Source organism: Lampetra planeri, chromosome 23 (genome assembly GCF_965212315.1).
Source record: "Lampetra planeri chromosome 23, kcLamPlan1.2.h2, whole genome shotgun sequence".
In the NCBI taxonomy this organism is placed as follows: Eukaryota; Metazoa; Chordata; class Hyperoartia; order Petromyzontiformes; family Petromyzontidae; genus Lampetra; species Lampetra planeri.
The window spans coordinates 6,352,361-6,379,926 of NC_136129.1; the positions used below are offsets into that span (position 1 = coordinate 6,352,361).

Consider the following 27,566-nt stretch of genomic DNA (forward strand, 5'->3'; position numbering starts at 1 on the left):
GCGATTAATGGCTGGTCGTCGACATGTGGTTGATGCAACCACATGTCATTGTTGACGCAACGTTGTATAATTACCGTGAATCTTTTCCGAATGGCTGGTGTTGATGTAAAGCAACAACTACATTATAATTTCCTGGCAGCGATTTCAGCCGCATTTCAGCTGCATCATCTCTACATAACAAAAAGGCTCAGTCCCTTTTACACGCACCTTTACATCATCCGCACCTAGTTTACACAACAAAGGCTCATTCCTAACAGCGTGCTTCAGCCGCACCGAACCTCACAAAAATAATATTCAGGGCCTACCTTGGCTCCTCCCACCCTCAACCAGTATATATACAAATACTGTGTTCTTGGAATTTATCTCCCTTGATACAGCTGTCGTGCTGTGACGGTTCCACCTGAAGACGGAAGCTTGTGTTGCCTCCGAAACGTCGTGATTTTTATTTTATTTTTATTTTACTTTTATTATTTTTTTATTTTTACCTACGTGACTTTACCGGAAAAAACCTAAGAATACAGTATCATTTTATGTTCATGCGTTTGATCCAGACAATTGCTGTGATGCCTCATTCGTATTTATGAAAGGGGCATTGAATCATTATATCTTCCATGGTCTGTTTTGGTTGAACGTAGTCGCACACCTATTGGGGAGTTTTTATTTTCCATCTGTGCATCGAGTATCCGCATAGGGGCCATCCATTTAGTAGGTACGCAAAAATCTGTCAAAACTTGACCCCTTCCCCCCTCTCTGTACGCACGTGGACTTTTTACACACCCCCCCACCTGCGTACGTACGATTGACCCCCCCCCCCACCCCCCCGAATCCTACAGAACGGCCGATATTTAATCCACGCAAAAACGATCAAGGATTGATACTATTAACGTGTTAAGCAAACAGATAGTCCACCGCCGGCTGCATTATTATTATCGAAGCTTCACCCCCACCCGTTTCCTATGCTATGTACATTGTCAGTAGACCGCCCAATCGCAAGCACACGCATTTGGGTTAACCCCCCACTCCCCCCTCGATGCGTACGTACTAAATGGATGGCCCCATATGACATGGCATGGGAATGAGGTGGCAGAATGGGTAAGGAACAGACTAATTTAATTGGTGAAACATTATCAGTGGAAGATCCCCTTCATTTTACTTAGTTATCCAGGAAAGCCACACTCGGTGGAATGACTCTTTTTTTTCAGGAGGGTCCTGCATTGGGAGTTTTAAAAACATATATTTTCAGACAATAAATAATATATGTTACTATAGAGAAACATGAAAAAAGCAATGACTTTTTTTCAGGGGGGTCCTGCATTGGCGGTTTAAAAAATATATATTTTTAGACAATTAATAATAGATGCTACGTTAAAGAAATATGAAAACAGACATTAATAAAATGATTGGCTTTCTTGAGACAGTTACCTATTTTTAGAACTCCAAACGTTTCCTGTTTATGTACTCATGCTGCGTGGGTGACCATTTGCCATTGTTTGACATTGCGCAAACTTGCGAGATTGCGCAAACTTGCCCATATTTGGTCAGCAGCTGGCCTATCTTATCAAGATAACAGCTTGTTTATACATTCAGCCAAACGTATGCAATCGAAACATTCTGTGCCTTTCGATTGGCCCGTAAGATGATTCAGGATCATATATATGGTTTCACACCCACCCACTTCTTCAGGTGGTTGTCATGGTTTCACACCCACTAACTTTCCTCTAGTGGTTGTCATGGTTTCACACCCACCCACTCGAATAGTTGTCATGGTTTCACACCCATCCACTTTCCTCCATTGGTTGTCATGGTTTCACACCCACCCACTCCAATAATTGTCATGGTTTCACACCCACCCACTTTCCTCCAGTGGTTGTCATGGTTTCACACCCATCCACTTTCCTCCATTGGTTGTCATGGTTTCACACCCATCCACTTTCCTCCATTGGTTGTCATTGTTTCACACCCACCCACTTTCATCTTGTGGTTGTCATGGTTTCACATCCACCCACTCCAATAGTTGTCATGGTTTCACACCCATCCACTTTCCTCCATTGGTTGTCATGGTTTCACACCCACCCACTTTCCTCTTGTGGTTGTCATGGTTTCACACCCACCCACTTTTCTCTTGTGGTTGTCATGGTATCACACCCACACACTTCCGCCGCAGCGATCTTATATGCACCTCAAACAGTGTCACAGGAATGCGGACGGAGTTTTGTTCAGCTGCTGAAAAGAAGGTTCACGTGAAGGTGAGTTGCGATTACTTTTGGCACGTACCCTCGCTTGTTTACACACGAGTATTAACAGTTAAAACACATCCATTTAATACGTTTTGTAATTCGCGCTACAATCAACGTGGAGGTTAATCTGCCCGAGTCGATTAATATTTAGCTTTCTATTTGACAGGTTTTTTCAAAATATTTGCAAACGATTCCTTGTTTTTAGTTTCGTCGTTTATTTCGCCTCTTTTTGTCTATTCTCGCCTGGTTCAACAACAACAATCTACTTGATTTTGTTGTCTTCTGAAATCGAACGCGCTCATCGCATACCGTGTCAACCCATACGGTTAGTTAATCCGTTCTTCTTGTAGACGGGAATTGAGTTAGCACGTCCATATGGCGGCCGTACAGCTGTTTCAATAGGGGCAACAACGAAACGTGTGTCCATTTGTTTGTGTTTCTCCCTTGCAATGGGACTTTTTAGATGTTGACCGGTGATCATTTATAAAGGGGCACTGGGTGGCCAATAAGGTCTGCATTTGTTTGTAATGCGTGGCCAACCTCCCGGCCTGCGCTACAATACAATGCCGCATATTTGTTGATGACTGTCCACTGACGAAGGGACCGTCCATAAATGACGTCACGCACCTAGGGGGAGGGGGGGGGGTCAGACATTTGTGACGATGTGTGACGAGGGGGGGAGGGTTTGAGAAATGTGACGTCACATCAAAATGCGCAACTTTAAATTAATATAGACAACACGTTCTACTTAATTAAATAGACTTTTTGAGAAATGTTTTCTCCTACAACATCAGAGTGAAGCGCCACATTAAATACACACTACAATGACAATAGTTTAAAGCGATTTGAAGCATGTTTTATTTTTTTGCGGGGGGGGGGGGGGGCAGAGCTTTGTGACGTCATATTTGAGGGGGGGGGGGTCTGACTTTTTGTGACGTCGTGTGACGAAGGGGGGGGGGGGGGTCAAAAATCGTCCAAAATCGAGTGACGTCATTTATGGACGGCCCTTAAGCTCAGCGATGGTCCAAGACAACAACTACAACACATGGCTCGATTATACTGGTAGGAACCTCCTGGTTACACCAGCCCACAGGGGATTATTGTGTCCGTCCGTCCGTCGTGCAGGGAGGGGCTGGGTGGGGAGTGAGGGGCTGGGTGGGGAGGGGAGGGTGTGGAGGGGCTGGGTGGGGAGGGTGGGGCTGGGTGGGGAAGGGCTGGGTGGGGAGGGGTCGGGCTGGGTGGAGAGGGGAGGGTGGGGCTGGATGGGGCGTGGGAGGGGTGGGGCTGGGTAGGGAGGGGCTGGTCACCCCGTGGTGCCCTTATAAAACTCAACGTTTAACCTACTCACGCCGGCTTGTGCCCACCCTCACAGTCGGGCATATTTGCAGAATACACCACGCCGCCGTTGACCCTGGCCATTGAACGAGCAACCCAACGTTCCTACCAGCTCCTTCCTCAGGAATGTGTTTTGTTTGTTGGCCTCCCCGTCCCGCCGTACCTCCGAATTCGCTACGCACGCTGCGAAATAAGTCCCACGAAGTGCATACGGAAGATTACCAAGACAAGTGACATTGTGCTCACTGCTGATTGATGTCTCGCATTTCAGAAGAAATCTGAATGTAAAGGTGCGCTGAAACCAAACATGCACATTGCCGATGGACTGGACTCGTGTACCGATTGCAGTGGTTTCAACGACAGTATTCATTACAGTACAGTAAAACATAATATATACACGCGTGATTTTTATTGTGTGGGGGCTGACGCCCGCCTCCCCGCTCCCTGTGAGCCCCCTCCACTCCCCCCTCTTCCTCCTCGTCGGCCGCCTCTCGCCGGGCCCCCACCGATCGAGTGATCGCCCCCCCCCGCGCCAGCGCCCTCTCTGAGGCACATGGCTAAGTGGCTGGCTCACCACCGCCCGGGGTTATCCCGCACACGCCCCACGTACACCACCACCACCACAACAGCGAACGCGTGCACGCACGCGCGCCCCTGCAGGCACGTATTTCGCACACACGCGCGTGACCACGCGCGCCCCTACCAGCTACAGGCGCTTATTCCGCGTAAAGGTTAATGCTAAGGGGCCGTCCATAAATGACGTCACGTGATTTTGGACGATTTTTTACCCCCTCCCCCTCGTCACACGGCGTCACAAAAAGTCAGACCCCCCCCTTCAAATATGACGTCACAAAGCTCTGCTCCCCTCCCACAAAAATTAAAACATGCTTCAAATCGCTTTAAACTATTGTCATTGTAGTGCGTATTTAATGTGCTGATGTTGTAAGAGAAAACATTTATCAAAAAGTCTATTTAATTAAGTAGAACGTGTTGTCTATATTTATTTAAAGTTGCGCATTTCGATGTGACGTCACATTTCTCAACCCCCCCCCCCCTCGTCACACATCGTCATAAATGCCTGAACCCCCTCCCCCCCCAGGTACGTGACGTCATTTATGGACGGTCCCTAAATAAAATGGCGGTATTAATATGCGCGCGCACCCCACGGGTGGTTAAGCCCTAATCCGCAACACACAAAGGCTAATGCTAAAGAGCTGTATGAACATGCACTGAGCTTTACAGTAAATATTTTAACATTTAAATGGTAAAAATGTACATAATGCAATACAAATAACTGCATCAAACTGCCAAAAGGCGATAACTCTGCTGTTCACGATACTCAGGGTTTACTTTGCTGTAAGTACCACAGGCACTCCTTGACATACGCGAGAGATGAGTTCCTGGAAAAACGCGCGTATCTCAAAATCGCGTATGTCAAAAGCAATTTTCCCATAAGAAAGGATGGTAAAGGAGGGGGTTAGGGGATTTCACTCACACTCACAGACATAATCGTTTATATTATCCTAGCCTATATCAACACAATACATGTACATGCAATATAATACTCGATCCTTAATTATTAACCAGCTGTGTTCCTTTGCTACATACAGTACCTTCTCATTAATTATCCATTCACCACCTGTGCCCCTTCCTTTCCCGATGTTAGACATCCGGCTACCTGTGTTGTTAATGATCCCTTCACACTAGTTATCGTGAACTGTGGCAACGCTATTGGGTCGTGGTGCCAGACCCGGGTAGCGTATGTCGCGTCAATAAAAGGTCTTCATACAAAGCGCGCTTGATTCCAAAATGGCGTACCACAAGCATGTAAACCGTGGATTGCTTGTATGTTGAACTTCTTTTGCACCGTATGTGCTAATCGGAGGTGCGGGGGAAGGTCAACTAAAAACAAAAGGCAGTTCTAAAGAGTGAGTTTTCAATATAGATAATTTAAAAGTGCATAGCTCCAGTGGCTTCCTAATATCAAAAGGAAGAGCGTTCCAGACGGCCACAGAAGAGCTTTGTCAGCCATTGGATTCCTCCAGTATAAATACATATTCTGATTTAGAAGCGCATCTGAAAACGCGTGATGCAGTGACCATCTTTGTTCGATGGCGAGCCAAAAGACGCTGCGAGGATGACCGGAATTCGCGTGATTGCCTATGCTCATTGAGATCAGCAAGGTATTGTGGTTAATTTGTAGCAAGCATGTGTGTTTCAAGTTTCATTTATTAGGTATAGCCCTGTGAGCCATTCGGCTCTTGAATCGGGAGCAACCGCAACAAACAAAAAACATGAACAAGAAAACATCTTAAAGTGACTATGTGACTATGTGCAAACATAAAATCCAAGAAAAGACAGCAAAATATTTCAGAAAAAGCACTGTACACCAACACTGTGTGCAAAAATCCCAGTGGGATGCAAGTCAAACAACAACAATAACAACCACAAGACAACTTAGATTAAGGCCATCAGTCTAACTCCGTACTACAACAAACAAACATGGCCAAACCAAAACACTTTTCAAAAATCACCAAAATAAAGCCATAAAAGCAATGAAACAGTGATCATAGGAACAACCAGTGATCATAGGAACGAGTACGACCTTATAATGTATTCGTTTGTCAACCAGAAGCCATTCCAGCTCAGCGACAATGCAACGTTGCTGACAAACGTTGGTCCAGAAATCCTTTTCAGTTGTGACCTTAATGTTATGCTTTTGCAGTGTAGTAGAACAACACTACTGTATTGGCTCGGTATGGGGGCTGTAGGCAGGCGTCACGGGGGTCGTGTCGGGCCGTGACACTGCGTGAACCCAGCAGGAAACGTGACCGGATAAAGGGGGGCCAGGGGCCCCGGGGGAGTCACGTGGTCGCGGTTCGGGCCTTCCCGAAGGATCGGGAAGGGGGTCGTGGCCTGGAGCGGAGCCGGCCACGCCGGAGTGGTGAAAGCGGGGTGTGGACGGAGAGCTGGGCTGATCTGGGCTGTTCTGCTCTGCTGCTAGGTCCTCTCTGGGATGAAGCTCTCCGGTCTCCGCTAGTGGACCAGGCAGCGTGTGGGGCTGTCCTGGTAGAGTAATGTAGTATCCCCGTGTGTTAAGTTGGGGAAAGGTGGCTACCACCTTAAGTCGTTATGTTAAGTGTCGTGTTATCTAATAAATAGTGTTGTCTCTAAAGTTCCAGTGTGTGCCTGAATATAACCCACTACACTTTTGTGTGGACATGAGAAGCAACTATGGTTACAAACCTGTCCTGGTTTTTTCAGGATCATCGTGTTGTTGAGGTAGCTTGCCCGTAAGTCTATCGGTGACAATAAACTACCAGGTTTTGTCAGTTGTGTAAATATGTACGGTAGTTCTCGCCTCTTCTGGTATTATGAGATATTTTTCCTCTCCATTGTGTGTTCTGGATTATTTCTAAAGGTGGCAATTATCGAAGCAACACAAAAAGTTGGCAAACTCATCTTTACAATCGTGTTTATCTGGGCAATACTCAGGAAAGAGGAAGGCAATGTTTTTTTTAATGTTTGGTGACAAACCATTCACTTTTCTCTTTAATATTTACGTAACATACTCTTTGGTTCTTTCAGGAAAGTCACGTAGGTATAAAATAAAATAAATCACGACGTTTCGGGCGCAACACAAGCGTTCATCATCAATGTTTTCCCACCTGATGATGGACACTTGTGTTGCGCCCGAAACCAAAGAGTATGGATTTCTGCAGTCACGAAAGCTTCAAATCAAGATTTACATAACACTACGTCTTTATATAAATGCCCGCTATAACTACTAAATAAAGTATTCTTAGGTTTTTTTCGGTAAAGTCACGTAGGTAAAAAAATTATAATTAATAAAAGTAAAATAAAAATACAATAAAAATCACGACGTTTCGGAGGCAACACAAGCTTCCGTCTTCAGGTGGAACCGTCACAGCACGATAGCTGTATCAAATCTTCAAATCTAGAATTACTACATAAAGTCTCATTACTCTGCCACTGTTGGACTTTGAGATGACGTGACAAACATGTTGCGATTATGCCCCCCTCGCCCCCAACTATAACCTGCTGCAACCACAGTATGACAATTATTATGATCTTGCTGTCTGTGTTCACAGATTCTTCACAATAATGACTTACATGTCCAGCCTATCTGAGATTTCTCCCTTTACCCTGGTTCTGACATTGGCTGCCTTCATTTTGTCTGCAATGTGAGTGCTTTCTGCTTTACTTGAATGGTTTTATATTTATATAAACATTTTTAAGGTTAGCAAGATCACTGGTAAATTTCATGATAAAATGTCACTAAATAAGGGGACCGCAGCATGTTTGACTATATAATATTTTGGAAAAAAATAAATGCGTGTGATATGAAACGTCTATGAAATATGATAATTAATAGGAAGTGTGTACAGGTATGTATAAAACAGACAATATGTAAGCAAATATTTTTGCCCATGGTGGATAGTTATCATATTTGTCACCCTAGGTGGTACCGAACAAACCCCATTGGATAATGGGATGTATATATATATTTCTCTAGTCAGGACTTGATTCAATAACAGTACTCTATTTCTAACCTTTCACAATGGGCTGTAACATTTGTAATCAGAGTGCTTCTAACCTTGGGGTGAGCGGTGAAGCAGTGGTTATCACACCATACTTTGAACCTAGCCAACTGGAGTTTGATTCTGGATATGGCCAACATCAGTGGTGAGTGACAATTGAAACAGTCTTTGGCATACCTCCAAATTTCACCAAGCCTGCGCTCACCAGCTTGCAGAAGTATGGTCAAAACAATACTGTGGCTGCCACAGTACACGAGATCAAATAGTAGTGAATTTACAGAAAGGGCTTTGTTGTATATTATTACTATGATTATTTCTAACCTTATAAAACTCACTCACACATCATACACTGGGAGTGTCATGCTGCCAGATATAGCTGCAAGTTTGGTCGTACATGTTATGTATATCATTTATTGTTAAATTTGAATCAAAGTTCCTATGATTACTGTTGTTACATTGTATTTTATAGCTTTATTTTGGTGATTTTGAAAACATATGGTTAAGCCATGTTTCTTGCGGAAGTGCGGAGCTGGCCTGATAACTTGAATCTAAATTGTCTCATGGTTGTTATTGTTTGACTTGCATCACACTGGGATTTTTGCACACAGCGTTGTAATACGGTATTTTTTTTCTGAAAGATTTGCTGGTTTACCCAGGATGTTTCTGTTGCGCGTCGTCGCTTTAAGATGTTCTCTGTTTATATTTTGTTTGTTGCTGTTGCACCCGACTCAAGAGCCTAATGGCTCACAGGGCTACACCTAATAAATGAAACTTGAAAACTTGATTTGTACTCTCCCAATACAAATCTGTTCTGTCCCAGTTACTCGCTATGGCCATACCAAATCTTCAAGAAGATGGGAGTTCCTGGGCCAACACCTTTCCCACTCGTGGGAACTTTCCACCACTACCTCAAGGTCAGAAGTCTAATATGAATATTAGATGCAAATGGGGGTTTCTAGAACATACTATGAATGATTGTGACCATTGGATCAGACATCCAATTACATCATGTTGCAGATAGGGTTGCCACCTCTCCAGATTTTCCCAGGATCATCTTGAGGTAGCCAATCTTGTAAAATATGTGAGACTTCCCAGTACATTAAAAGTCCCTGTTTTTGTCAGTTACTTAATAAGAATTAGAATACACCACACAAAGCAACTCGTTTGCATGCACCTTCCGATATTGCGCAATATTCTTCGTTCCATGATGTGTACTGGTTTTTGTGCCTCAGAGTTGGCAACCTTTTTGCAGTTTTACATGACGTAAATGTGAGCATCATTTCACAAATACTACTGACCATTCGGTATTTGTAAACATTTGGTATGGATAATGTTTGGTAATTAAGTTATCTTTCTTAATTGTATGACCCGGGGATGAAACATGAAAGATCGATTTTTAGCTCAATGGGACCTGTCCCTGGGTTGAACGAAAGTAAATAAATAAACGTACCATGCATATGCAGATTGTCATGTTTACTGATTCTCTTTTCACACAGGGATTCAGAGAATTTGATGCAGAGAGTTTCAGAAAATACGGCAGAGTCTGGGGGTAAGCTTCTATCACTTGGGATTTAAGTGTGAGGACCAGGGCTTAATTTCACACTCGAAATTTCCCGAAATCGCTGCTAACCTGGCTTGTTGTAGAGATAATTATCAACACAAGGCATTACCACTTTGAGTATAAGGTATACCGAATAATTGTTTACTTGTGTACCCGATATTCCTGTGAGTATATGAACACATTATTTGGTGATGATGCTGCATTGGCAGTGGGACACATGCACAAATAAAAAAAACGAAACATTTATATCAATAAAATCGAAATATCTAATGGGTGACGTTTCAGGTAAAGGCCCTGCTTCACAGCACATAAAAAGGCAAATTGTCTGAAATGTCACCCGTTATATTTTTTTCTCTTGAAGCTAGTTTTTTTTATGAATTTACATTTTTTTTGTGTTGTGTATGATCCTGTTTGTCTTGGTGTGTGTCTCGCTCGGTGTGTCTTTGTGTGCGTCTCTCTCTGCATGTGTGTTTGCCTATGTTGTTTCCGTGTCTGTGTTTCATCATTCATTTTTACCTGATGATGTTTGCTTGTGTTGCAACCGAAACGTCGTATTCTATTATTATTTTATTTTCTACGTGACTTTACCGAAAGAACCGAAAAGATCTATGATCCTGTGAACATGAGTATAGGAATATAGGGCACAATGGGAACAAACTAAGGCGAGATGCATGCGGCATGCCAAAATACATCCTGGATAAGATTCGAACTTAAAAACAAAAATCTAACCATTGGAAGCATTATTTCTACTCCAGGAATCTCTGGCATGATTTGCAGTTTAATAGTTGTATCAATGACCAAAGGTAAAGGATACTGACGCCGCTGCTGGCGGAATGGCCTCCCCCCTACTTGCGGGAGCAATAGAAAATGAACAGATGGTAATGGTATTTTATCCTACTTGTCCATGCTGGCCAGACATCTTGAAAGAGGTGAGAGTACGCACACTTTACAGCACCGCACGTAATCTGCTGTGTGGACAGAGGCAGATGGCATTTAAGAAACATAACTGCATTGTTGTTTTGACTGCCGTGCCCCGGCAAGCCTAATGTGCCAACGTATGCATCTTGAACTTCTTTCGCACCGTATGTAACCAACCGTGCTAACCACGGCAGCCTCCTGAGATATGAATATGCCGTGTTTATGTTTAGTTTAAAAAAAGTTATATACTTGGAATTGGTCATGTTTCTGATACATTTCGGACCAGGAATACCACAGTAATCACACTGAGCGAGAAACTGAAGAAGCGTCAATGATTGACATGTACATTGCAGAAATATGAGCAATATTTTTCGAACAAACCCAGTACCTGCAATTATGTATTTTTTCTCTGTGCACCTACAAGGATTTACGATGGCCGGGTGCCTGTGCTCATGGTGACTGACACAAGCATGCTGAAACAAATCCTCGTCAAAGATTGCCTGGAGTCCTTCACCAATCGCCGAGTGAGCAGTGCAGATAGAAGACAAATTATAAACGCTGAGTTTTCCAACTGAGATTTATGTAATTTGTAGATATTTTATTTCTTGTGTTGTAACAGGAACTTGAGCTAATCTTACGATCAATGTGTTGGTTGTGGTGCTGTGAATCTGAAAGCCTCAACTGTGTCCCATTTTCCCAGCATCCGGCTACGTGACGTACTCTACAGTATTAATGAATGCAATTACGTACTGTTTTAATTTATTTTACCCGTAAGGTTTCACCTAATTTCACTTTTCTTTCAACAGAAATTTGGACTTAGCGGGCCCATCAAAGATGTTCTGCTCATAGCTGAAGATGAGCACTGGAAGCGTATCCGAAATGTGCTGACTCCGGCGTTCAGTGGTGGAAAAATCAAGCAGGTAAAGACGTGCATTTGAAATAAAGCAGCGTTGACAGCTCTATAGAACGTTGTTTTATTTAAAGTTTTTGTTTTAATCGCGGTTGCTGAGAACTGGACAAAAGACTCAAAATTCCAAGCAGCCAGCAACAAAGAGTGCTCTTGAATGAATAGATTTTTGTATCGAATTGTGTTCTTAAAAACATGCCCTGGAACTAACACTGAAAAACATATCTCTCTCTCTCTTCCAGATGTGTCCCCTGATTCAGCGCTGTGCTGAAGTGCTGGTGCAGAACCTCCACAAACCGTGCCAGTCGGAACAACCAGTGGATTTAAAAGAGTAAGCTATAAAATCCACTGTTGGGATTTCTTTAAATCGCATTTTACTCACGTGAAAGGTCAGTGTGGTGTGTGCTGGAAATGAACTTAAGGTGTTCAACACAGTTTGATGTGTGTCATCCCAGCAAGGTGTGGTGGGTATGTGTGTTAAAGCAACAGTTCATGTGTAATACATTTTGTTAATCACCATCAATACCAGTGGCAAGATTTCTAATTTTATGCAAGGCACACATGCATATTCATCCCTCTTGCCTTAAACAGCCACTATCTTTAGTTCCCAAATGCCCACCCAATTTTATATAATCTGCATCCCTAACCAATGAGTGCCGATTTTTGCCTTTCTTCTTGTACTAGAGTTGACCGATATTTACCGCTATTTTATCTTTAGTAACCGCTGTACCAGGATTGGTTATGCCAGTACCTGATCATACATTGCGACGTGGATGTATATATTGTCTAAATGCAACTGCATCTCAAAACGCTGTACAGAATAGGAGAACATGAGCATCCTGTGGAAAGGAGGCCTACTCATTTATAGAGATATAAAGAGAGTCACATGCAGATGAAAGCAAGAAGGTCTTCTGCATGAACTTGAACAGATGTGGGGAGCTTACATTGCTGAGGGAGGGGAGTTTCAGACTTTGGGAGCAACAGAAAAATGAGTTACCTCCCACTGCGTGTAGGTTGACGAGGGGCTTTGATAGCCTTGGTTGCTGGAGTTCAGAGTGCATGGGTGGAGTGAAATGGGAATGGAGCGGTTGTAGAGCTGACTCTAGAAAGGATCTTGAAGATAATGAGGGCAATATCGAAGTTACACTGGGACCGATTTGGGAATCGGTGAAGAAATCGGAATAAAGGGTTGTGGTTTCGTTTATGGGTGTGGGTGAGGAGTTTGGCAGCGGCATTTTGGATCATTTGGAGTTTGAAGGTGAGGGATTTGGGGAAATTGTATAGCAGAAAGTTTCGTTAGTCAACTCGGTATGTGATGATGGCATGGATGAGGAATGAGTCTTAGAAGTCTGCTTTGGAACTAGCCAGAGCTGACTGATAGATTCATTGCGAGCCTTTTCTATCTGGGAGTGAACTTCAAAGCCAGATTTATTATTTTGTCTCCCAAGTTTACGACCAATTATTTCATCACTCGTTGTGGCTGGTTTGAGATGCTTTTAGAAGAGGTTCGATCCATCAGTGGGGTGTGATCAGCATGGCATAGGGAAGTCCTCCAATCAGAAATGGTTTGACAAAGGGCTGAACATTATTATAGTTATTATTCCTAATTAGAGAACCTTTTGCGCTGTAACGAAAAATAAAAGATCGCTGCCATTTTTGTACTTTTTCTCACAATCCTGTACCTAGAGCACTAAAATCGTTTTTTTAATGGAATAAAATTCCAAGATAATATGCATTGTCAGGCTTTTTAAAATATTCTCTTGGATTTCAATGATATTTGGTGTAATAATTGCATTAATAGGAGCACAAATAAAAATGTTAGAACGATTTCATATGAGCTGTGGTCAGTATTCTGTATTTGATACTCCCACCTCTGAGGTGTCGCTATCGATTATATGTTTTTCGAACTTCTACCTCCGTTTCAATAAAATATAATGTTCAATCGTTATACAAAACATCCCATTTAGCCAGTTACCCAGCTAGTTTGTTTAAGTGGCAACAGCCCACAGTCACTAACATTAGAGTTATTATTGGGGTGGAGAGGAGTCCAGTCAGCGGCCAGCCAGGAAACTCGAGGCATCGGTTAATATTTACCATGAGTATGATGATCCTCTACATTGTTCAGATCAACTGTGGTTTCAAATTGACGTAACACACATGTGTTAATCATGCTGCATATAGGCAGGATTATAATAATAGGTTTTTCCCCTTTTTTCTGGCAACAAAACTGAAACCTTTTTACAATGATTCATGTCTGCATTAACCACAATACTTGCAGTCAAAATGCAACAACAAAAAACCGCTCTGATAATATATGCATTGTCCTTGAAACTGATTGGTCCACACCAGAGACAGCTTTCTTTTGAGCCTCGTCTCAATTGGTGCTCGACCTGAGGACGCCAAAAGGCGTACAGCTCAAAGACAATGCTGCACTATCAAAGTAATGAGGGCTCGGGGTGAGCATCTACATCATGAGACCTCCTTTGCCAGTACCAAAATATAATAATAGGGTTTTTCCCTTTTTTGTCTGGCAACAAAACTGAAACCTTTTTACAAGGATTCATGTCTGCATTAACCACAATATTTGCAGTCAAAATGCAACAAAAAAACTGCTCTGATAATATATGCATTGTCCTTGAAACTGATTGGTCCACACCAGAGACAGCTTTCTTTTGAGCCTCGTCTCAATTGGTGCTCGATCAGATGACGCCAAAAGGCGTACAGCTCAACGACAATGCACTATTAATGTAATGCATATATCATCAGAGTGTGTTGTTTGTTTGCATTTTGACTGCAAGTATTGTGGGTAATGCAGACATGAATCCTTGTAAAAAGGTTTCAGTTTTGTTGCCAGAAAAAAGGGGGAAACCCCTATTATTATATTTTGGTACTGGCAAAGGAGGTCTAGGCAGGATCAGTTTAACTTTCCAGTTTATAGCAGGTATTTATTGGCTAATTGTTGCTTTCATGTGAATTTTCACCTCTAAATAGAATATTTGGAGCGTACAGCATGGATGTGATCGCAAGCTCAGCCTTCAGTACGGACGTGGATTCTCAGATCAACCCCAACGATCCATTTGTCATAAATGCAAAACTTATTTTCAAATTAAACTTCGCAAGCCCTTTAATTGCTGTAATTTGTAAGTACATTTTTTACAACTATATGAATCAAAGCCAGTGGTGTTATCCTCACTTACAATTCATGAATAACTCAGTTTTCATATTTTATAATTTACTTAAAAATTTTTCTGACAAACCAAAATATGTTTTCAGGTTTGTGAGCTCGCAAAAAAAATATCTGCAAAGTATCAGTCGATTAATATTCTTGGATACATTTTTGATGTTTCATTTGTATGAATGTTGAGTGACGTGACATAATCAATGTAAATTCTTTCTTTCAGTGTTCTTCCCATTTATGATCTCTCCACTTGAAAGACTGGGAGTGACTTTGTTTGATAAAAAAGCGATACATTTTTTCCATAAAATTGTTCAGCAAATGAAAAAACCACGTCAGAAAGGGCTGAATGACATGGTGAGTCCATAAAAAAATATTTTATAAAATAACGTTTGAGGAGGAGGCCATTAGGGGACGTTTTTATCCGAAATACATCTCTTGCTCGTAAACCCCAGAGCATTTTGGAGGTCATCTTGTACAACGAATGTGACAGGACGTGGAAATTGCTGAAGACATGCCTAAGCAAATTACATGGAAGTTTAAGACGATTAAAATAAAACACCAACATCAGGAGATGAAACTGTTTGCTTTCTGTTGAGAACAAAAAATAAAAAAATAAATCAAATAAGGTCGTCACAAAATGTATTAGAAGAATTGTAGACCAATTAGACTGGTACCAAATTCTTATGAGTTGCTCAAGAAATCGAAAACTGAATTGCAGACATTTAAGAGGTCACCGACACGCAAACAGGATTTACAAGCTTTTTTCATAATTGACCACGTCAGTGTCATGAATCAGATCCTACAAAAGCCATGCAATCAAAACACCTTTTCCAAACCTTAAATATTAAATTCTGTCAAAAAACACAAACTGTTACACGTGAGCGTTGGATTTATTGTTCGTTCGATAAAAAAAATGCGTTTACTTTGTACAAATACAGCAATGACTGAAGACACCTGTGTTTTAGTTAATAGACCGATGTACCCACTGCATACTTGTCAACTCCTTATCAGTGCCTACCTTATTACAGACAAATTCAGACCTTATTGGTTACCCCTTGCCCTTATAAATCTCAACGTTCATCCTACAAAGTTCCTCGTATTTAAACGACGACTGTACGCCGTATGGATCCTGAACACTCAATTTCCCTGTACAAGAATACGGGTAAACCGTATGGATTGACAGGTGTGCTACTGTTGTAAAAATGTGAGGTTTTCTTTTTGCAGGGAAGAGTAGACTTTCTGCAACAGATGGTGAACGCTCAACTTTCAGAAAACATCTCGGATGGAAATGAAGGGAATGCTCCTGCAGAAAAGTGTAGGCATTTTACGACAATATCCTCTCGTATTGATGTAATTAATGTATTAGATAATTTACATTCCGATGAGCATTGTTGGCTACGTATGGTGCTAAAGAAGTTCAACATACATACACATAATAGAGTCTTATGTGTAGCGGTGTACAGGATGCGGCAACAGTCAGGAAGCGTAGTGAGTTCTGGACTGTGCTTTGTGTGTATGCTTGTTTGATGTGTGTCCTCAATATTGACCCTTATAATACTGAGGTCCCAATGAATGGCAATCAAAAGGTCACCGGACCTCCGGCCTCTTGACGTGTATTTGTGGGGATATCCGTGGAGGTCAGTCATGTATGCCAACCGACCCAGAAACATTAAAATAACTGCGAGCGAAAATATGAGCTCAGTGCGCTAAAATCAACGTGGGCATGCTAGGGAATGGTCAGGCCTCATTTTGTGTGAAACAGAGATTGAGTCGCGTATCCCAAGCAAAGGGTGCACAGTTAGGGAACCCATTTACGGCATCCTGTTGGGAAGACTGAGGTGGGAAGATTGAAGACATTTCCCAATTGTTTCGGCTACCGCTCTGGGAGCTCGAACTGGAAAACTTGTGGATTGCGCATCCAGTGTTAACGTAGGGTAACGGGAATTAATTCAGTGTACAAAACCATTCAACCTGTAGTCTTCTGCGTTTGCGCTTTCATTTGACAGATTTGACTGACGGTGAACTGGAGTCTCAGGCAGTGCTGTTCCTCATGGCTGGTTATGATAACACAAGCACAAGCATCACCTTTTTGGCCTATTGCCTTGCTTGTAACCCTGACGTCCAGACTAAAGTCCAGCAAGAGATCGACACAATTCTACCAGATGGCGTAAGTCAACTTATATTTACCATCTTCTTGGTTCTTTCGGTAAAGTCACGTAGAATGGAAATAATAAAATAATAATAATAAAATAATTCTCACGACGTTTCGGCCACAACGCAAGCAGCCGTCCTCAGGTGAAGAACAGGTCTGCCATTTTACGTGACTTTACCGAAAGAACCAAGAAGATGAATCCCTGCAGTCATGAAAGCTTTAAATCGAAATTTATATTTACCACTTAAGTACTGCATGGCGCATTCATTGTAAGAGTATTACTCGCTGTCATACATCGCAGCATGCGGAACATGTTAATGTGAACGTACTTGTCAACGGCTGATTGATAAATGTGTTGCACACTCCATAATGAATTGTGTGTTAAACATTTACATGTTTTCATGTAAAATGATATATTGGTCCGTGTCACCTTGAATGCAGAAATTGCCAGATTATGACACTTTGAAGCAGATGGAGTATCTGGACATGGTCGTGTGCGAGACTCTGCGGATGTACTCACCAACATCTCGTACGGACCGCGTCTGTAAAAAGACGACGGTTGTGAATGACATGGTCATGCCCAAGGGTGTGGTGGTCACTGTGCCATTGTGGGTGCTCCACTACGACCCGCAGTACTGGGACGAACCTCACGAGTTCCGGCCGGAACGGTGAGTGAGTCTCACGATTTTTAAATAATGAAAGTTATTCATCAACACAAAGACATGTTGTGGTTTAGCAATTGTATCAAGGATCGAGGTTGCAGTCCAGGGCATGACACTGGAAGGAAAATTAGTTTCTTCATTTTTGCCCATTCATAAAAGGGGTATTTTACATTGTAAATTGTAGAAGGACATTTTATTACGAGTTTACAAAACAGGAATTTTATATCTATATCTTTTTTTTTAAGCAAACCTTTTCCAACAACATTGTCAATCTACGGGCACACTGAAGAATGTAACCTTTTTCCACATATGGACCCCCAGTTGTAGGGTTTTGACTGATCGGTTGCCAAATGGTAATCGTGACAATCAGACGAAATTGTGAAACACCAGTTTTCGTGAAGTGCACTGTTAATACGTTTATATCACGATGTCATATGTTCAAGAGTACAGGGTGCAGAGAACACGATAACTCTTGCCACACATTTCCTAGTTACAACATCGTTGGCAGAGGTGTTAATGTTTATCACACGGCTGCCAAATAAGACATTGCCGCTCGACTACATTCACACGTCGATTCTCAAATCATGTTCGGACGTGCTTGCGCCACTGATTGTCCACCTGGCAAATCTTTCGTTCAGTGAGGGCTGCTTCTTCCCAGAATGGTTTAAAATGGTGCAGGTAACACCGCTGAAAAAAGTTGGCTTAAGCCATAGTGACCGCACACACTATTGTCTGATCTCAAACCTGAGTTCGCTTTCAAAGGTCACAGAACGCCTTTGTCTGAAGCGGTTACTTTCACACGTCGCTGCGACTGGCAGATTCAACCTGTTGCAGTTGGCATACTGGAAGCTCCACCACACTGACATGGCTCTATTAAAAATCACTGATGACCTCTGCAAGATAATGAATGGCCGTTGCGCGGCAGCGTTGGTTGGCCCCAATCTCTCGGCTGCCTTCGACACCATCGAGCACGAGATACTTATCGGGCGGCTACGGTTAAGGTTTGGTGTATTAGGCATGGCGCTGGGGTGGAGTGACTCGTACCTACCTGGTCGATCACCTGAGGACGGCTGCTTGCGTTGTGGCCGAAACGTCGTGAGAATTATTTTATTATGTTTTATTTGTATTATTTTATTATTTCCATTCTACGTGACTTTACCGAAAGAACCAAGAAGATGAATCCGTGCAGTCGCGAAGGCTTTAAATTAGAACTACAGCATACAAATAGGACAGAACTTGTCACTTGGCAGACTGGCGATCGTGGCTATCAGGAATCACTGGTTTGTGTTGAACCCCGCTGTTCATCGATTCTGCGTGCGCACGACTGTGAATTGTGCAGATTCACCAAGGAGGCCAAGGAGGCGCGTGACCCCTACTGCTATCTGCCCTTTGGCCACGGCCCCAGGAACTGCATCGGCATGCGCTTTGCCCTGATGTCCGTGAAGATCGCTGTCTGTCGCATCCTGCAGCGCTACTCCTTCCAGACGTGCAGCGAGACCACGGTGCAGGATCACACCCCCTCCTCCTCCGCTCTTTACTGTTCACAAAGTGATTTTATAGTTTAAATCAGTGTTTGACGATTCCTGCAGGAATATTGCTTGAATTCCATGATTTCACTGTCGGTGATTGTTCATTCATATTCTCCCAAGGGATTAAATACATATTTATTCACTTTAATGGGATTTAAACACAGATTCTGTCATGCAGGAATTGCCCATCAACGCACATTTGTTTAAATGGAATTGCAAAAATATCTATGTCAATATTTTACGTTGGATTTTCCAGGATCATGAGAATTGGCAGCATATTGAAAGGGGAATCACCAAAGAACTTGAAACCCATTCATTTAAATGGATATCCACGGTTCATCATTGAATTATTGATTATAATTATATTGAAAATTCCTAAGCTGTCAAAAAAATCTCAATAACTAAATGGAGATTCCTGGTTCATTTAAGTGAATGGATAATTTAATTAAATGTATTTTGTCAACCCTCCATAATTCTAATGAATCCATGATGTTGTTGGGAATCATTAGATTCCAATAATTGCTTTGCGATCCTGGGCTATAATTTAAATGTTAATTTCAGTAATGCTCATACATATGGAAGCTCTGATAATTAATTTTTAACGTGCTCTGATAATTTTTAACGTTTGTTTATTTGGTTTACAGATTCCACCAAAATTTAACAAGAATACATTTTTACAGCTGGAAAAACCACTGAAGGTGAAAGTTGTGGCGCGAAAGGAGGCCGAGTGAAATATGAATCGGGTGAACGATTCGGAAGGAAGCAAGCGTGACAGCTCCATTCACATTGCTAAGTTGGAACACGTCACCTTGCCAATTAGCACCATTGCCGGTGATGGCTATCGGCAGCATTTTCCAAAAATGCAGAGAAAGGGAACGTTTGTCAATAAATTAATCGTGTCTCGCGCGTGTCTTAAAATAACAATTTCTGTGGTGCTAACATATATTATTGCCAACATACATATTGAAGTTCAACTGTGGAGGAATCTATTACTTCTACATTTTGCGAATATATTGACTCATAATTGTCTTTTTATATTACAGTAAGTGATTACATTAATATACTTGTTATAAGTTACTTTACATGTGGGTATCTATCGTGATTAAGGTCGGGTTTGTAATATGGGTCCATGTAGTTAGTATACTTGCTAAATAAATACGTGAATCAATCTGCTGTGGGTGGCGCTCATGGACTTTTGTGGTGCTAACCAAGTGCCGAAAATTCGACATTCTCATGGTGGGGACAATGTGTGACCTATACTGGTAGGAACCCACTGGTTCCACCAGCCGACAGGGGATTATTGTGTCCGTCCGTCGTGCAGGGAGGGGCTGGGTGGGGAGGGAGGGGCTGGGTGGGGAGGGGAGGGTGGGGAGGGGCTGGGTGGGGAGGGGCTGCGTGGGGAGGGTGGGGAGGGGCTGGGTGGGGAGGGTGGGGCTGGGTGGGGGGTGGGAGGAGTGGGGCTGGGTGGGGAGGGGCTGGTCACCCCGTGGTGCCCTTATAAAACTCAACGTTTAACCTACTCACGCCGGCTTGTGCCCGCCCTCACAGTCGGCCATATTTGCGGAATACACCACGCCGCCGTTGACCCTGGCCATTGACCGAGCAATCCAACGTTTCTACCAGCTCCCTCCGCAGGAATGTGTTAAACAACCACTATGGATGTTCCACCAAGTGTTACAATTTCGAAATCCCCCTGGGTGTACGAGCTGAGTTTGTGGTTTTTAATCACTTTCCATTGGTTGTAAGATGTATTTATACCAGTGGGGGGTTAACCTAAATGCGTACGCTAGCGTGTGGGGGATCTACTGACAATGTGCGTACGCATAGGAAACGGGGGGGGGGGGATGAAGCCTTGACAATAATAATGCAACCGTCGGTGGAGTGTTTGCTTCAAGACGTTAATATTATTAATCCTTGATCGTTTCTGCGTGGATTAAATATCGACCGATATATAGGATTTGTGCGGGTGGGGGGTGTAAAAAGTCTGCGTGCGTACAGGGAGGGGGGGGGGAAGGGTCAAGTTTTGACGGATGTTTGCGTAAGGACTAAATGGATGGCCCCTAATGATTCAGGTTGGAAACTTAGCAAGACCGTTCAAGTATTGCCTCATCCCATCAGCCAGATGGCATTCTGGGAGTGCACACGTTCAGCAGCAATTGCTTGAACACAACTCTTTGTGAGTGCCTTTTGTAGCCATGGATTGCCCGTTCCCCCCTTCTCTCTGAAAAAGACCTTGGAAAAGATTATCTAGCCAGCTCCAAATCTCTCTTGTTGGGCGAACACACACACACGTCACTGTGACAACTACATCCCTTATAATTTTAGCCAGTGTGAGCACACCTGTGATTAATCACACGTACAATTGTGCAATCTATAGCAGCGGTCCCCAACCTTTTTGGCACCAGGGAAGACAATTTTTTTCACGGACGGACGGGGGGGTTCATCATTGGGTCTTTGCCCCTTTTCAATGAAGCTCCCCAGCGACGTTTGTTTTTTTACTCATGTTGGCTAGGGGTCAGCTTGTGGCCTCACCAAAACTGACAGAGATAAGAGCGCAGTGCGGTAAAGAGGCGCGGACGGAAGTAGTAAATAAAACAATGGGGGCGGGTTCCACGCGCCGACTCACCGCTCTCACCTCCTGCTATGCGGTCCGGTTCCTAACAGGGGGTTGGGGACCCCTTGCTCCATAGCATATGGAAACCTAACAAACCATTTTGCATCGCTACGGGTAGCTCGGGGTCTTTTTTTAATTATTATTCTAAGTGATTGCAATGGTGGTCAAGGATTAAACGCTGAGCACCCCCCTCCCTCCACGTGCACAGTAGATGAGGCACGTCCCAAATTTAGATTTGGGCGGATTGTGGACTGAGGAATTCGGCTGTGACCCTCTCCGATCGCTGTTGCAGAGGCACAATTTTGCCCTTCCGAAGAGGACTTGTTGAGATGAAAGCTTTGCCGTTTCACGAACATCTGGTGTTCCGCCGTTGTCGAGTCGCACCGCTTCTCCGGAGGACGGAACACAACGCCGAGTCACGACCTCTTGTGACCCCACCTCGGGAAGGGTTCACTTCGGGAGGAGAGGAGACGGGGCGGAGCGGCTACGCAAGCTCACGCAGTCCTGCTTTACTGGACTTTGCTTCAACAGCACTCGTGATATTGGACTATGAACATTTAGCTCGAAGGTGGATTGCGGCAATTGTAATGTAACTTCGTGCATCAAGAAAATCCCCCCCCCGTATATATTCTTAGGTTTTTTCGGTAAAGTCACGTAGGTAAAACATTTTAATTAATAAAAGTAAAAAAAAATCACGACGTTTCGAAGGCAACACAAGATTCCGTCTTTCGGTGGAACCGTCACAGCACGATAGCTGTATCAAGTGTATACCCAATGTGACGTTAAAAAGTGCATTACCTACAACCCACGAGCCATGTCAAGTCCAAAAGCAAATCAGTTGCGTTCACAATACAGCATAATGCATCTAGGAGCCGTTCATTCCCTTGTAGTTAATTGTCCATAAATCCCAGTGTAGGACCCTACTCGAAATCTCGACTCTTGTAGGTGGCTCGTTATATCAGGAAATGAAATGTCATGCATGCAGTTTCTCTCACGGCATGTCACCGTTACATAAGCCCGTGCAACATCATTGCAACCGCTTCATACTGCACTCCGCAATGCCCCTAATTGTTACAGCTAACAGGGGTCTCAACCGCAGTGTCTGATTACACATACTGTGACTGACGTCTCAATGGGTATTTTGGGAAATAAATGACACGGATCGCATTAAAGAGAAAAGGTTATTTGCCATTTTTAAATGGACCGCGTAAGTATTCTGTTTTCATTACTCCAATCTCCATGGCGCAGCTATTTGTGTTCCGAACTTTACATAACAAAAGGGCTTTTTTGTGTCGATCTTTTCCCACCGTTACGGTGGTAACGGCTAGAATTACAGTACAGTATTGCATTGTTGGTGCGGATTGGAGCCTCAGCCAGCCGCCAGCCAGGAAACTCAAAGCTTAGATAATTATTTGCAATATTAGTATGCAATAAGCAGTACAATTTTTCACAGCATAAATATCAAAAACTACACGAACGAACTCTCACTCCTGAAGAACTTCTCTCGTGGCGAGCAGACCTCAACATTAATGGCCTTAAGCTCCCTCCTGAACAACATTGCCATAATCTTAGGTTTTTTAGGTAAAGTCACGTAGGTAAAAAATAAAATTAAAAGTTAATTAAAGTAATAATGGAAATAAAATCAAATAATAAATCACGACGTTTCGGAGGCAACACAAGTCTCGTCATCAGGTGGGACCGTCACAGCTAAAATTACTGCATCAAGTGACGGTCCCACCTGATGACGGAGACTTGTGTTGCCTCTGAAACGTCGTGATTTATTATTTTATTTTATTTCCATTATTACTTTTATTAACTTTTAATTTTATTTTTTACCTACGTGACTTTACCGAAAAAACCTAAGAGTATGAATCCTTGCAGTCACGAAAGCTTCAAATCTAGAAACATTGCCATAACGCAGAGAATGGAATTACCCGTAGTGAAATGATCATTATCATTGACACGTTATGGTGCAATTACCAGTACTCATACCTGTCAACACCTTATCAGTGCCTACCTTATTACAGATCAATTCATACTTTATTGGTCATCCCGTGCCCTTATAAATCTCAAAATTCACGCTACAAAGTCCCATCACAATGGAGACACACAGACACAAAAGAAAATCTTATTTTTATCACCTAAAATAGTTGTGTGTACTCATACATGTCAACACCTTATCAGTCCCTACCTTATTACAGACCAATTCAGACTTTATTGCTCACCCCGTGTTCTTTATAAATCTCAAAGTTCACACTACAAAGTCCCATCACAAGGGAGAAACACAAACATTAAAAAAATTGTGCCCGTATTGAAACGTCTGTACGCCCCATGGACTTGAACACGACATTTCCCTGTTCAAGAACACGGGGTCAAGCGAAAATGGGTTGACCGGTATGAGCACTGTATTGGAAACAAGAAGAGTTTTGAACTTTACCTTGATGCAACAGTCATTAATTTTATTTTAAATGATCCAGAAGGACTTTCTTAAGCCCGAATGCTTATTCTTAAGCCTCGCATCAATCCCTTAATTAACACATTCCTGCGGAGGGAGCTGGTAGGAACGTTGGGTTGCTCGGTCAATGGCCAGGGTCAACGGCGGCGTGGTGCATTCCGCAAAAATGGCCGACTGTGAGGGCGGGCACAAGCCGGCGTGAGTAGGTTAAACGTTGAGTTTTATAAGGGCACCACGGGGTAACCAGCCCCTCCCCACCCAGCCCCACACCTCCCACCCCCCACCCAGCCCCACCTTCCCGTCCCCACCCAGCCCCTCCCCACCCTCCCCACCCAGCCCCTCCCCACCCTCCCCTCTCCACCCAGCCCCACCCCTCCTATTTTTTGGATGCACGACGGACGGACACAATAATCCCCTGTGGGCTGGTGTAACCAGGAGGTCCTACCAGTATGGACCTCATAACGCAACGAGCATTTCCAACGCGTCGCGTCGCGCGAGTCGGTCATTGACGGGCAATTCGTGAAAATGTCCACCATTGAGAATTATTACACGTGTGTAGGAACATTGCTGAATTATTACACATTGTGTAGGGAAAAAAATGCGTGTTTAGGTTGTTGGCTGCACGGAACGGGGCGGGGGGATCCAGGGTGTCTGATTTTTGCCAAGACTTTATTACATAACTGCCAACCTCCCAGTGAGCAGTCATTATATTTTGAGCAACGCAGACGATCGAGTTGTCGACCAGAAACGCTGCAAGACGGACACAGAGAGAGAGACACACAGAGGGCGGTTGTTGTTCAACTTGCAGGTTATCTTGGGGTAAGGTTTTGTTGATGTTGCTGTTGTTGTTGGTCTCTTCCGAAATCGTACTAAAACCAGTAAAGTTACACGGTAAAAGATACTTACAATTGTCCTGCTACTTCGGTGTCGTCGAGTGACTTGGGTGGTTGTCGAAAATTTGATTGAAACCCACTTTACAACAACTTTACCATGATCTACTGCAGTGACGGTGCAGCCATTTCGTTAAAAGACCCCTTATTCTTATTGCATACCGTGTCAACCCACACGGTTTCTACCCCGTATTCTTGTACAGGGAGATTTCGTGTTCAGGTCCAGGCGGCGTACAGCCATTTCAATACGGGAAAAAAGATGTTTTACTGGAAGGAACCTCCTGGTTACACCAGCCCACAGGGGATTATTGTGTCCGTCCGTCCGTCGTGCAGGGAGGGGCTGGGTGGGGAGGGAGGGGCTGGGTGGGGAGGGGAGGGTGGGGAGGGGCTGGGTGGGGAGGGGAGGGAGGGGCTGGGTGCGAGGTGGGAGGGGTGGGGCTGGGTGGGGAGGGGCTGGTCACCCCGTGGTGCCCTTATAAAACTCAACGTTTAACCTACTCACGCCGGCTTGTGCCCACCCTCACAGTGGGGCATATTTGCGGAATACACCACGCCGCCGTTGACCCTGTCCATTGACCGAGCAACCCAACGTTCCTACCAGCTCCCTCCGCAGGAGGAATGTGTTTTTGGTCTATTTGTTTGTGTTTCTAGCCTCGCGATGGGATTTTGTAGGATGAACGTTGAGATTTTTAAGGGGCAAGAGGTGACGAATGCGGTCTGAATTGGTCTGTAATAAGATTGGCACTGATAAGGGGTTGACAGGTGTGTTATTCTGTACACACGGATTGGGAATTAATGTACTTTAATGCACTCGACATTAAACTCGCTTGTATGCCATTTGAAAAAATGTGTTTACCCCCTCTCTCTCTGTGTGTGTGTGAATGTTTCAGTTTGGGGAAGTCATTGACAGATGCCGAGCGTAGCTCCTACCCCGAAACGTCCAGCGTGCGGCCAGACACATAACCGCACACTAATCGAAAGTTGTCACAGGTGCGAGTTTATGGGACAAGCACCCAGCCACGTGTGACAATCGTGGGAAGTTCAATCATTTGGCAATCGTGGTGGGGTGTGTGTGGGATTTGTGGGGAGCGGTGGTGTCGTAGTTAGCGCACTGTGCTGCAAACCCGGCGAGCCGAGTGGCGATTGTCTGAATCGGTCCTGGGTATTCCCCTGGGTCGACTCAGCCTCAAATGAGTATGTAACCATCGCCACGAGGAATCCGTGGTAAGTACAACAGCAAGCAAGCGGCAGCAACGAGCAACGAAAACACCAACACTGAAATTGCAGTGAACGCGTACCAGGCTCCAGAAGGAATATTGCACGGGGCATTTAACGGATCGAAAAGAAAACGACAGTGGATGGGTTGAACTTCAGAATCGGAATCTTTCTTTTCAGATTTGGAGGAATCCGATGACTTATGAAGATCTTTCCCTCCCGGCATCCCCATTTCATTCTCTAAAACTTGATATATTGTTTGAAGAAAGGTTTCTTTAGAACATAAATTAATATACAACGGGGGGGGGGGGGATGTAAAGATGTCAACTGGTTTGTGCTTACCAAGATGTTGGGCATTCATTTGATTACTTTAGGTCGGTTTTCTACGGCGTTTTATTTTTCCTGATAGCTTATTTTAAAGTGTTTAAATTAGTTTATGAGCACAGACTCAAGTTTCATCGACTATACAGCCTGACCAAATAAAACATTACGGCTAAACAAGTACTGGAACCCCCACTAGCTGGACTGTTTCATTAAAAAAAGTGAAAGATTGAATTTCAGGGATAGAAATATTAATATATATGTTGTATATATAATTATTTGTATGTGCCTGCAGTAATGATGCACATATAGCAGCTTCCTTATGAACCCATGAGCGACATCCAACCTTGAACTCAATGCCCGGTCACGGCTAGCATCATTGGCCAAGTGATATCTGAACCGGTCCACCACACTGACCAGAGTGTGGTGTGAGAGCGTGGTGGACGAAAGCAGCACGCCCGATGAGTGTAACACGGCATTGAGAGGACGTCATCCAGCAGTGGACTTAGAGGTTTGTCAATCGATTCATCGGTGCAACTGCAGAGAGAAGTTGAATGGATTCGTTCATTTAGCATGAAAAAAAAGATAACCTAGAACATGTCTGTCGCGTCTGTAGCTTGCTGTCTAATCGACACAAACACATTCCTGCGGAGGGAGCTGGTAGGAACGTTGGGTTGCTCGGTCAATGGCCAGGGTCAACGGCGGCGTGGTGTATTCCGCAAATATGGCCGACTGTGAGGGCGGGCACAAGCCAGCGTGAGGAGGTTAAACGTTGAGTTTTATAAGGGCACCACGGGGTGACCAGCCCTTCCCCACCCAGCCCCCCCCACCCAGCCCCCCCCCACCCAGCCCCTCCCCACCCAGCCCCTCCCTGCACGACGGACGGACACAATAATCCCCTGTGGGCTGGTGTAACCAGGAGGTTCCTACCAGTATTATTTTCGTTGATCGACAGCCAGTGAGCGTGCAACGTTGGCAACGTTGTGATCGGACGTTTTATGTTCATAAAGTAAGCAAATCCTGTATTGCA

At 43.8% G+C, this 27,566-nt stretch overlaps 2 protein-coding genes across 3 annotated transcripts in view; both read left to right on the top strand.

The window, feature by feature from the left end:
- The first annotated feature begins 2,147 nt into the window (after positions 1-2,147).
- Positions 2,148-20,209, top strand: LOC144726348 (cytochrome P450 3A8-like). Of its 2 annotated transcripts, XM_078604979.1 has the most exons (14): positions 2,148-2,246; positions 7,685-7,777; positions 8,955-9,048; positions 9,631-9,683; positions 11,038-11,137; positions 11,420-11,533; positions 11,763-11,851; positions 14,512-14,660; positions 14,922-15,052; positions 15,923-16,013; positions 16,705-16,865; positions 17,292-17,518; positions 18,852-19,014; positions 19,686-20,209. In XM_078604979.1, exons 2-14 carry the CDS (start codon positions 7,698-7,700, stop codon positions 19,770-19,772), a joined length of 1,539 nt encoding a protein of 512 aa, XP_078461105.1. In that variant the 5' UTR covers positions 2,148-2,246; positions 7,685-7,697; the 3' UTR covers positions 19,773-20,209. The 2 variants fall into 2 exon arrangements, with proteins under 2 accessions (XP_078461105.1, XP_078461104.1); XM_078604978.1 differs by lacking the exons at positions 7,685-7,777; positions 8,955-9,048; positions 9,631-9,683; positions 11,038-11,137 and having other exon boundaries at positions 2,184-2,246.
- Positions 20,210-24,494: 4,285 nt separating this feature from the next.
- Positions 24,495-27,566, top strand: part of LOC144726352 (cytochrome P450 3A8-like) — a 30,127-nt gene continuing 27,055 nt past the window's right edge. Inside the window, exon 1 of the mRNA XM_078604982.1 lies at positions 24,495-24,929. The gene's annotated coding sequence lies outside the window, so the exon portion shown is untranslated. The remainder of the gene's footprint in view (positions 24,930-27,566) is intronic.